The sequence below is a fragment of the Mobula hypostoma genome, chromosome 19 (genome assembly GCF_963921235.1).
Source record: "Mobula hypostoma chromosome 19, sMobHyp1.1, whole genome shotgun sequence".
In the NCBI taxonomy this organism is placed as follows: Eukaryota; Metazoa; Chordata; class Chondrichthyes; order Myliobatiformes; family Myliobatidae; genus Mobula; species Mobula hypostoma.
This window is the reverse complement of record NC_086115.1, coordinates 51,358,306-51,370,259: the sequence shown is the minus strand read 5'-3', so window position 1 is coordinate 51,370,259 and position 11,954 is coordinate 51,358,306. Positions and strand designations below refer to the sequence as shown.

Below are 11,954 nucleotides of genomic sequence, written 5' to 3'. Positions count from 1 at the left end.
CCTTCAGCGCCCTCCTTATGACGGGAACACAACAAAATAGAGTATATCAAGAAACAGAACAAGACCCTTTTCTCTCCCCCACTCTCCATAGTGAGTTGCTTTCGAAGTAGATAATGTCAAGCCTTATTTGTCCATTATAAGACCATAAGACCATAAGACAAAGGAGCAGAAGCAGGCCATTCGGCCCATCGAGTCTGCTCTGCCATTTTATCATGAGCTGATCCATTTTCTCCTATTTAGTCCCACTCCCCTGCCTTCTCACCATAACCTTTGATGCCCTGGCTACTCAGATACCTATCAATCTCTGCCTTAAATACACCCAATGACTTGGCCTCCACTGCTGCCCGTGGCAACAAATTCCATAGATTCACCACCCTCTGACTAAAAAAATTTCTTCGCATTTCTGTTCTGAAAGGGCGCCCTTCAATCCTTAAGTCATGCCCTCTCGTACTAGACTCCCCCATCATGGGAAACAACTTTGCCACATCCACTCTGTCCATGCCTTTTAACATTCAAAATGTTTCTATGAGGTCTCCCCTCATTCTTCTAAACTCCAAGGAATACAGTCCAAGAGCGGATAAACGTTCCTCATATGTTAACCCTCTCATTCCCGGAATCATTCTAGTGAATCTTCTCTGTACCCTCTCCAACTTCAGCACATCCTTTCTTAAATAAGGAGACCAAAACTGCCCACAGTACTCCAAGTGAGGTCTCACCAGTGCCTTATAGAGCCTCAACATCACATCCCTGCTCCTATACTCTATTCCTCTAGAAATGAATGCCAACATTGCATTCGCCTTCTTCACTACTGACTCAACCTGGAGGTTAACTTTAAGGGTATCCTGTACGAGGACTCCCAAGTCCCGTTGCATCTCAGAACTTGGAATTCTTTCCCTATTTAAATAATAGTCTGCCCCTTTATTTTTTCTGCCAAAGTGCATAACCATACACTTTCCAACATTGTACTTCATTTGCCACTTCTCTGCCCATTCTTCCAATCTATCCAAGTCTCTCTGCAGACTCTCCATTTCCTCAGCACTACCGGCCCCTCCACCTATCTTCATATCGTCAGCAAACTTAGCCACAAAGCCATCTATTCCATAATCTAAATCGTTGATGTACAATGTAAAAAGAAGCCGCCCCAACACTGATCCCTGTGGAACACCACTGGTAACCGGCAGCCAACCAGAATAGGATCCCTTTATTCCCACTCTCTGTTTCCTGCCAATCAGCCAATGCTCTATCCACGTATGTAACTTTCCCGTAATTCCATGGGCTCTTATCTTGTTAAGTAGCCTCATGTGTGGCACCTTGTCAAAGGCCTTCTGAAAATCCAAATATACAACATCGACTGCATCTTCCTTGTCTAGCCTACTGGTAATTTCCTCAAAAAATTGTAATAGGTTTGTCATGCAGGATTTTCCTTTAAGGAATCCATGCTGAGTTCTGCCTGTCTTGTCATATGCCTCCAGGTACTCTGTAACCTCATCCTTGACAATCGACTCCAACAACTTCCCAACTACGGATGTCAAGCTAACAGGTCTATAATTTCCTTTTTGCTTCCTTGCCCCCTTCTTAAATAGCGGAGTGACATTTGCAATCTTCCAGTCTTCTGGAACCATGCCAGAATCTATCGACTTTTGAAAGATCATCGTTAATGCCTCCGCAATCTCCACAGCTACTTCCTTCAGAACACGAGGGTGCATTCCATCAGGTCCAGGAGATTTATCGACCTTTAGCCTATTCAGCTTCCTGGGTACTTTCTCTGTCGTAATTGTGACTGCGCACACATCTCTTCCCTGCCACCCTTGAGTGTCTGGTATCCTGCTGTCTTCCTCAGTGAAGACTGATGCAAAATACTTGTTCAGTTCCTCTGCCATCTCCTCATCTCCCATTACAATTTCTCCAGCATCATTTTCTATCGGTCCTATACCTACTCTCACCTGTCTTTTACTCTTTATATACTTGAAAAAGCTTTTAGTATCCTCTTTGATATTATTTGCTTGCTTCCTTTCATAGTTAATCTTTTCTCTCTTAATGACCTTCTTGGTTTCCTTTTGTAAGGAATTATATTAGTGATGTAATGTCTTGTGGCAGGGAAGACTCCCTTTTTGAGCTACAATAAGGCTGAAAGAATCTGTGCTGCACCTACCTTGATATCTTTGATCAAACGGAAAAAAAAACTGCATAATTTGGTCAAGAGCAGCCGCCATGCCCTGCACAGTCCCTACCATTGAGTACATCTACGAGGAATACTGTCACAACAAAGGAGAATCCGTCATCAAGAACCCTCATCATCCAGACCATGCTCTCTTCTCACTGCTGCCATTGGGAAAGACGTACAGGACCCTTACGTCCAACAGCTCCAGATTCAGGAACTGTCAGTACACTTCAAACATCAGGTTTTGGAACCAGGGTGGATAGCTTCACTCACTTCAACACGAAACTGATCGCACAGCCAATGGACTCACTTTCAAGGACTCTACAAATCATGTTCTCAGTACTTATGCCTGTAATTAATTAATTAACTGATTGGTTGTTCTTCTCATTATCATATTTTTATTTTTCTCAGCTCAAGCTAGTAATACCTGAAGTATGGACATAGCTAGGAACTTTCAGACTATTCTAGTGGTGTTTAGTATTGTGGCTTTCTGAAGATTTTCATAAAGATTGCTGTGCATGTCTAATTGTTTAATGCTATTGTGCAGTGACTCTAGGATGATACCAACTGTATATATCACTATTGGGACAATATTCCATAATCTTTTAATTCACCATAGTTCTAGTGTTTTTCACTTCTTGATTTTTGTATGTTATGTGTGTTTGGAGTGGCTATATCTATTAAGTAAGTTATTCTTGCTTGTTTATCTTGTACTATTATATCTGGGTGGTTATTATAGATTATCCTATCTGTAATAATGGATTGGTTGTAATATAATTTGTGGGACTCTGACTCTAAAACTGGATCAAGCTTGTATTTATAGTAAGGTATGGTTTGTATTTTGGTGAATGATGTTTTCCACTTGATTGTACCTGCGTAAGTAATCAGATTGAATTAAACTGCTGCAGGCTGATTGTTTCTAGTTTCTCTTGGCATTTTCTGCATTTATTGTCTAGAATTTATTGGTCTGTTATTATGTATGTTTGATAATTTTATGTTAACCACCTGGTCCTGTATTGCCACAAGGAAGCCCTCAGTTTCTAGGATTATTATTATTATTATTATTGTTGTATTTTCAGTTTTCCTTCTTTTTCACATGAGGGGTTTGTCAGTCTTTGTGTGTAGCTTTCCATTGATTCATTGATCTAGTGTGAATGCCCACAAGAAAATAAATCTCATGGTAGTATATAGTAACATGCTTTGACAATAAATTTACATTGAACTTTGATTCTTGCAATTAAAAATACTAATCTGGAAGTACTGGAGTAAGGTGGAACTCTACAGGGATGCTCTAAGGACTGAAAAGGGTTTTCTCATATATATGTGAAAATAATGAGTAGAGTAGGAACAGAGGGGGTTTAGGGAAAAATAATTTGAGATATGACTTGGCAAAATGGTCAGTAAACCAATGAAAATAGGTTAATTGAAGAATAGAAGAACTAGAGGACACTTGATTGGAGAAGAACCAAGTCAAGTGAGTGTCTGGAGATTTGGAATTCATTGCCTGATAGGGTGGTTGGGGCAGAAAACATTAGCACGGTTAAGCTGTATGTGGGTGTGCATTTGATGTGTTGTCATCTACTGGGCTCTGCATTCCTTCAAGTAGGTCTTGGCTGGGAATGGCCCCCTTCTATACTATCCGTGCCTTTGATTCTATGAGGGCAGGACAGGATTTAGAGCTCCATCTTTGAGTCCAGAAACTCTGGAAGTCTAGGTTTCCGCAAATGTCTTCATCTCTTTGTTTCCTGGGCTCCTGGACTTCTTGGAGCTGTCTTCATCCCCAACCAAAAAACGTGTATTCCCACCTAAGAATGTAATTTTGTCCTGGGCAATTTTAGTGATTGAATTAAATCTGATCCACCCTTGAAGCAACTGTAGTCTTCCCCCTGCATCCTCTGCTTCTTCTGGTATGTCGTGAGAAATGTTTTTTTATTATACATGCGCTGGATAATTACCTAGCATTGAACTGCACTTGGTAGCTGAGAATATCCGCAATATAGTGGAAGAAATGTTCTTACAGTGATTGTTATAAGATGCTGTAAATCACCAATGTTTTCTGCAGTGACTACGTTTTATGGATGCAAGGTTTATGTGTGTCCTGGCCATACGTGACATGTATGTTATAACAACTAGAGGCAATTTGTACGTAATGTGTGCACTGCATCGGCTGGTTAAATGTCTTTACTGAGTTGGCGCCGGGCGCAGTGAGGGAACCACGACTGATTCGAATGGTTCGCTTTCCTTCTATTCCCTTCAGTTTTCTGATTGTGAATATGAACGTCAAAGGAGAACAATATATGGATTAAATATAGTATCTTCATCATTCAGTGCTTTGCAACATAATGATAGGCTCTAGTATTTAATAGCAGAATATCTTAATTAACCGAATGAAGGTAAGTCATTTTAATGAATAGCATTAGGAATACGAAAATCTACTCACTGTGCCCATCGCTACGGTAAATATCACAATTGGTATGAAGGATGCTTTGGTTGGCATCTAGTTAGTGGGCACTTTCGATCACAGTTTCTCAGTGACTCAGATGTTCATGTGATGGGCAGACCCAATAAATCTACCCCGCACTCAAGGCAGCGCGGAGGTTCAAGTGAGGATGTCAATAATAACGAGCTGACGGGACAGCTCCTCGCCAATAAGCTCTGATCACTTCTGATTGGGCTCTGAAAGGAACCCGTGAACTCGTCGGGAGGACTAGCAGACAGTGGGTGAGCCCGGCTGATCATTCCAGAGCTTCACTTTAATGCACTTCGCTAGTGCTCCATACATTAAAACCGAGCTGGCGACGTGTCACAGCCAGCGCCGCTGTTCAAATTGCAGCTCGGCTGCCAAATGTGACTGGGCTGACGCGGGTGGAAAGCGAGGACAAACCAGCACAAACATGTATTTTCTGAGATTTGGGAGCAACAGAACTGACTGCGGGAGACACTGAGCGCGTAACACGATGGGCACAGTGGAAGTCATCTTATCTTTCTTTGTAGTAGTTTTGATGATCGTGTCGTTGCTTTCCAACGTCCTGGTGCTGATCTGCTTCCTCTGCAGCGCAGAGATCCGCAAACAGGTTCCTGCGATGTTTATCATCAATCTGACCCTTAGCAACTTGTTGATGACGGTGCTAAACATGCCGTTGACTTTGGTGGGGATTATCAGCAAAGAGCAACCCGGAGTCGATACTGTGTGCCGAATAGTAGGCTTCCTGGAGACTTTCTTGGTCACGAATTCCATGTTGAGCATGGCTGCTCTCAGTACTGACAGATGGATTGCTGTCGTTTTCCCTCTAAGTTACAATTCCAAAATGCGCTACAAAGACGCTGCCATCATGCTGAGTTACACGTGGTTCCACTCCCTCTGCTTTCCCGTGGTGGCAGTCTGCCTCTCCTGGGTCGGATACAACCACCTGTACGCCTCCTGCACCCTCAGCCAAACCCGAACTGACGACCAGATCCAGTTTGTGGTTTTTACTGTAGTTTTTCACACCCTCAGTTTCCTGCTTTCGCTAGTGGTGCTGTGTTTCACCTATCTGAAAGTGCTGAAAGTGGCGCGATTTCACTGCAAGAGGATCGATGTAATCACCATGCAGACTCTAGTCTTACTGGTGGACATTCATCCAAGGTAGGCGACCTAGTGCGTGACACAGTCCCACCAGTTCCCGCTATTTTTGTGAATGTATATTTTGATAAATGCATAAATGGTTATTCATTAGATCTCATAAAATCATGTAAGATTCCTTCCCACATTTATAAGTAGGTGCGTTTTCTACCCGGTCTCCGGCGCATGACTGAGAGCCAGATAAGTGTTATATTTAAGGGTATCCATATTCTGAAAAGTTCGGGTTACCCCTAAATCTAACACACAGTACTTTACTCCGTTGTTTTTGTTTTCGGCAATACAGATGTCGGTAGCTGACGGTTCACTGGAAAAGGCATGTCAGAGAAACTTGCAGAAATGTTAAATATTTCTCCCAAGTCTACCGTGTTAATTGTATGGGATGTTTCTGTGTCAGCTGACGTAATCATGTAACCTCCGCACTCCTGATATTATCAGATTGTGAACAAGGTACAGTTTAACAGTCTGCACGTCGCATCCTGCGAAAGGATGAAAGGAAAAAGTGCATGACGCCCAGAAGCCCAAGTGTGCTCATGCAATATAAAATGATGACAGACCAATATTTAAAGACCTAATCTCTAATACGCCGATAGCACGGCTTCTTTCCACATGAATTACTCCATCCATGAGTATTTTTACTAGGAAGGGGAAGGGAAAGCTGATCATATTTCAAAATGCTTATCCTTCAAGTAATGTCGCTGAAAGAAATCCTTGATCATGCGGTGCTTTAGGAATTCTAAACCCCGATCCCCATATGCCACTGTAAGGAAAGTCGCTGCTCAGTAATGTGACTTACTCGAATATAATCTCAGTTGATGCCTTTGCTGAAATTCCACAGGGATATACCGAAACAAAGCCAATACGTTTCACTAATACTTTTCCCAGTAGCTATATAGTGTCTCCCTTCCACTTGATGCAGAACACGAAGATTTTTGAAAAATCCCTTTTTATTCCAGTGGGAATTCTTGATTTGGAATCTTGACCATGTGGTTTCCCACGGAGTGCTTTTAGTGCTAAGGAATCTTCAGTCAGCCTTTTCTTGGATAATAATCTAAGTATCATTCTGACAGAGTGCGGTACTTTTTGAGTATTTGTTCTCGCATCTTTCATCTGCCGATAATTCCTTGCATTTTTGGAATAGCCTTTAAAATCTCTTAGTACGTTCTCTTAATTTTCTGTTTCTTGGTTTGTAAAATCGAGCTTCAAGCACAAAACCATTTTATACGTAAAGGATTAGTTCTGAAGGAAGTATATTTCTTGCCCCGGAAAATGTCCATATTAGGAACAGCCAGCAAGAAAAATGTGTCTGAGTCTCTAAGCAAAAATGTTTTAGTTTTAAGATGAAATATTCTTAAATGATAGCAAACATTATGAACAGTTTTATCTAACTTTTCACCACAGTAAACTCTGAGCAGTGGAAAGTTACATTTTTATATTTATATTTTTTTTTCTGATAGAGCCCAGCTTTCCTATCACTTTGTCTCTTAAACTCTGCACCATGTACGCCTGCACATCCAATATGAAAAGGCTTCTCATTGTTGAACAACCATCAAACTTTAGCACTGTCCACAATGTTAAATTTTCCTCTGTTCAGACTTGTATGGATTAACTAATATTGATAAACATCCACGGTTGGTCACTTTCCTGTGGATGCAGTGCCATGTAATCATTTTTTATATCTAAACGTTAAATAAGAGTCCACAGGACCATAAGATGTAGGAGCAGAATTAGGCCGAATTAGCAGACTCTTCAAGTCTGCTCCACCATTTCATCTTGGCTGATCCATTTCCCTTTTAGCCCCAGTCTCCTGCCTTCTCTCTATAACCCTTTATGCCCTGACAAATCAAGAATTTATCAACCTCTGCCTTACATATACCCAGTGTCTTGGCCTCCACAGCCCATCTGTGGCAAAGAATTCCTCAGATTCACCATTCACTGGCTACGAAATGCCTCCTCATCTCCCGGAAAGTGCTTCAACGTAATCATGATATATGCTACCTCTACTTGAGTCCTTGTTAAATGTAATGGTCTTTGAGAAACAAATCTACAGTCATTGAATAACATCAGAAATTCTGCCAGTTAAATTAGATATAATGGCTCAAAGTTATAATAACAGTGAATACAGCCATTTATCCAAGGTTAAGGCATATCTCAAGATGCTTCACAGGACAGTTAACAAATAAAATTTAATGATGAGCCATCTGGGAGCATTTAAAAAGAGGAAGAAGAGGTGAAGTTGCAAGAAGAGTGAGGGAGGGAGGTGGACTGAGTAGATAAAGGTAGAGCCCTAGCGATGAAGTAATTAAAGTTAGGAATGATAAAGGTGAAGAGTGGAACAGGACAGAGGTCCCACAGGATCATAGAGGTGGAGGATATGGAGGAGCAATGCTTTGGAGGGAACGGAGAGCAAGGGACAGAATGCTAATGTTGAAACAACGCTGGATCAAAAAGCCCTGTTACTCAAGAGAACAAGTGCAATGGGTAAACTAGCTTTAGTGTGAAGTAGAGAGCAGGTAGCATAATCTAGAATGTGAGTAGATGCAACCGTCTGCCGCTTCTCAATTAATTTTCATAATTCATGACGTCAGATGTGGAACGCTGCCGATAATTACACACATTACAAATGCAGCTCTTTGGATAATGATGCACTTTTCCTTGTATGTAGTATGGATATGGCATTAAAGTGGCAAGTTCCATTTGCACTTCACAAGTGTCAGACAATGGCTGCATTCAACAAAATACAGTCTACACCTCTTATAACGAATAGCATTACAATCAATAAAACAGTGACCATTAATATCCAGGGGGAATGTCAGCGTTTATCATCAAAGTGACCAGGAAATTGATAGGAATTGCATCATCCAATTAACACTTCCTCAATTTGCTTTATGACCTTCATCACTCTGGGCAAAGGGAGGTCCACCCTATACGGATTGCTGCTTTTCACAAAGGAGGCTCACTACCACCTACTCAGAGCAGTAAGTACTGGGATGTCCAACGAGCACCCAACTTCCTTTACAGAATAACACAAGCCAAGAAGGGGCAGAGATGGATGATGATATGTAGGCACATCTGTGTGAAAATAAAATTGATGAAGGAGAAGTTACTGAGTTGAGCTTTACTTCAGTGTTACAAACAATGTCAAAATTGTGAAATCCTTAAGTCAATCTGATGGCCAGGGACAAGGACCTCTCGTTGTTTGAGTGATCGAAATTCCTTCTGCTGCATTTGAGGAGATCAGATAAACATCGCGATGTATCAGAGACAATGGGGGAGTCCAGAGAATTTCTATTGCAGAAAAGTTTGGTAGCGTTTATATTTGAAATAACTTATTAACATAATTGACATAAGCGTGGCAGAATGCTGTACTTTAGGACTAATTGTTGTGGAATATGCTATAGTCTATGACCAGTTATATTCTCTTCACAGAATGGAACATAGACCATTGCTAGTATCTTGATCTAAGCCACATTTGGTCCAACTTGTACCGCAGTAACTGTTGTAATTCTTTTAGGTTAAAGAAATGTTGGAACACTGAACGTTATGGTACAATTAAAGTCCTTTGGTCGTTTGTCTTGTGCTGCCCTTTTAACCTCCTCTAGGATCAATCTAACCCTTCCCTTCCACATAGCCCACCATTTATCTTTCATCCATGAGCCTATTATTACAGACTGTATGCACGGAGTAAGAATGACAATGAAGTAACAGGATTAAACGTTTTTACTGAGTCGCATTAGCCACTGTAGAGCTTACATCAACTGGGCCCACCTAGCCAAAAACATGCACACTTGAAAGCCTGTGGCAAAAGAGAGCGCCCCCTGCACGTAGGAACCCAATCGATTCACTGCGTGATCAATCGGTCGCAAGTGCACATGCCACATTCTCGCAATTGATCTGACATAGTTCAGCTCTCTAAAAGTTTCATAAGTGCTCCTAATGTATTTGCTTCTACCACCAGCCCTGGCAGGGCTTTCCACACACTATGTTTAATAAAAACACTTATCTCTGACATCCTCCCTATACTTTCCTCCATTCACCTTAAAGTTCTACCCCCTCATGTTCAGCATTTCACCCTGGGAAAAGTCTGGCTGTCCAGTCAATCTACTGAATGTCTCTTATCAGGAATTCTCCCAGAATGAAACATGAAAAATATATAGGCAATTGCATCTGCAAATAATCATATAACAGGGAAAACTGAAAATGTAACAAATCTGTCATATAGACATCCACATCCTTGACATGGATGGCCAATGAAATAAATTATATACAGGTAGAATCACACTGTTCTTTTCACCACTGATTAGAATGAAATACATAACAGAAATTTTTTTTTCTCTGGAGCCATATAGACAACCACTGAATTTTTTGTCTCTCATTCACTAGGTCACATAATTCAGATTTCAAGCAGCTAAGAACAAAATTTTGTGCACTCTATTTTTAGTGAGTGCTAACACATAAACCATATACATAATCTTTGTCATGCAAGTATTAGAATTTCTATATGGTATTAAATTGGAGAAAGACCAATTACTTAGGACTCCTAATAATATATTAAACATTGTTTGATTTGCATTATAATTGAAGGTCTGTCCACCTTGGCTATGATCTATTGATAACAACAAAATTTTCTGCATATACTATGCTCTTAATATTGCAAAAGCAACCCTAGGTGTTTTGCAGAGCATTACAGATCAAAGAAAATGTGCACTGAACCATGTAAGATGTTAGGCAAATGACTAAAATTTGGTTAACCAGGAAGGTTACAAGGACCATCTTAATTAGTGAAAAAAATTACATATGTAGAGAGGCTGGGAGATGAAATACCAGATGTGGGCCTTTGGCTGTCAGTAATCAAAATGATAAGTTCAAGAGTGGCCAAGAATTGAGAGTGCAGACAAACTTGGAAAGTTGTAGAAGCAAAGAACGTTACAGAAAAGAGAAGGTATGAGTCTTTGGAGAGACTTGAAAACAAAGATAACATCAAGAAATTAATATAAAGCCAGCAAGTGTAGGAGTCACAGGTACATGGGAAATGGTCCAGATTAAGGAACTGCATAGTTTAGGAAGACCTGAAGATCATGAATAGTTGACCAAGAAGACCAGTCAGTACCACGGCAGGCTGGCCATATTGAGAGCTAACTAATGCATTGTCGTGGCTTTTGGACTGGATGATATTACAGAGGTAGAAATAAGAGATCTTAGAGAACTTGGATAAAAACTGACATTAAGGCCAAAGTAACACCATGTTTGTCATCAGACTGATTCAATTTCAGACAACTGGTAGGGGGAAGAAGGTATTTGGAGTTTATGAATTGATTTGAGGAAATTTCTGTTCCTATACAACTGAATGTAACATAAACAGCATGACAATTTGGAAGTACTGTAAGTGTCAAGATATTTGGATGGATGCCATCTCCATACATGTGAAAACTGAAACCACACTTTGGATAATAAGAAATAGGAGGTGGTCAGATAGTGGCACTGTAAAATGAATATAAGCCTTTAGTGGTGATTTCCAAGCTAAGTAAGTTAGGACTGAAGAGAATATGACCCCATCCCTCTGCTAGATGGTAGAGAGATTTCAGAGGAAGAGGAGATGATCAAGTTACAGACAATTTGAACAGGACAAGGAAGCATAAATTACCTTTGTTATGATCACATAGGAAATCATTAGTGACTTTAATGAAAATATATTCATATTGTGGCAACTATTGAAACAGATTAGTTTTAGGAACAGCTTCTTTCCTTCCACCATCAGATTTCTGAATGGACAATGAACCCATCAACACTAACTCACGTTTTTGCCCTATTTCTATGTTTTATATTTTATAGTAGATTTTATGCATTGCACTATACTGCTGCTGCAAAACAACATATGTCAGTGATAATAAATCTGGTTCAATGTGATTTGGATTCAGTTGTTGAAATCTGACTGAAGGGATCGAAATAATGAATGCCAAAAAGATGGGTACAAATTTGAACGGCTATAATGCATTCAAGACTATTAAAGGGAAGAGAGAGGTTAGGGTTGGTGTGGTGGCTTATAAAGGTGAATGGGTCAAGAACTTATTTTATTGCGATTGCTGATATTGGCAGAGGCAACCTTTGATAATGAAGTGCCAAGCAAATTCATTTCTAACTCCCTTTCCTGTGAATGCAGGATAATGATTGCTG

At 40.4% G+C, this 11,954-nt stretch overlaps 1 protein-coding gene across 1 annotated transcript in view; it reads left to right on the top strand.

Annotated features, from left to right (window-relative positions):
• The first annotated feature begins 5,118 nt into the window (after positions 1 to 5,118).
• Positions 5,119 to 11,954, top strand: part of LOC134358744 (G-protein coupled receptor 26-like) — a 45,927-nt gene continuing 39,091 nt past the window's right edge. Inside the window, exon 1 of the mRNA XM_063071208.1 lies at positions 5,119 to 5,786. Coding sequence (XP_062927278.1) covers positions 5,119 to 5,786 — 668 coding nt within the window. The remainder of the gene's footprint in view (positions 5,787 to 11,954) is intronic.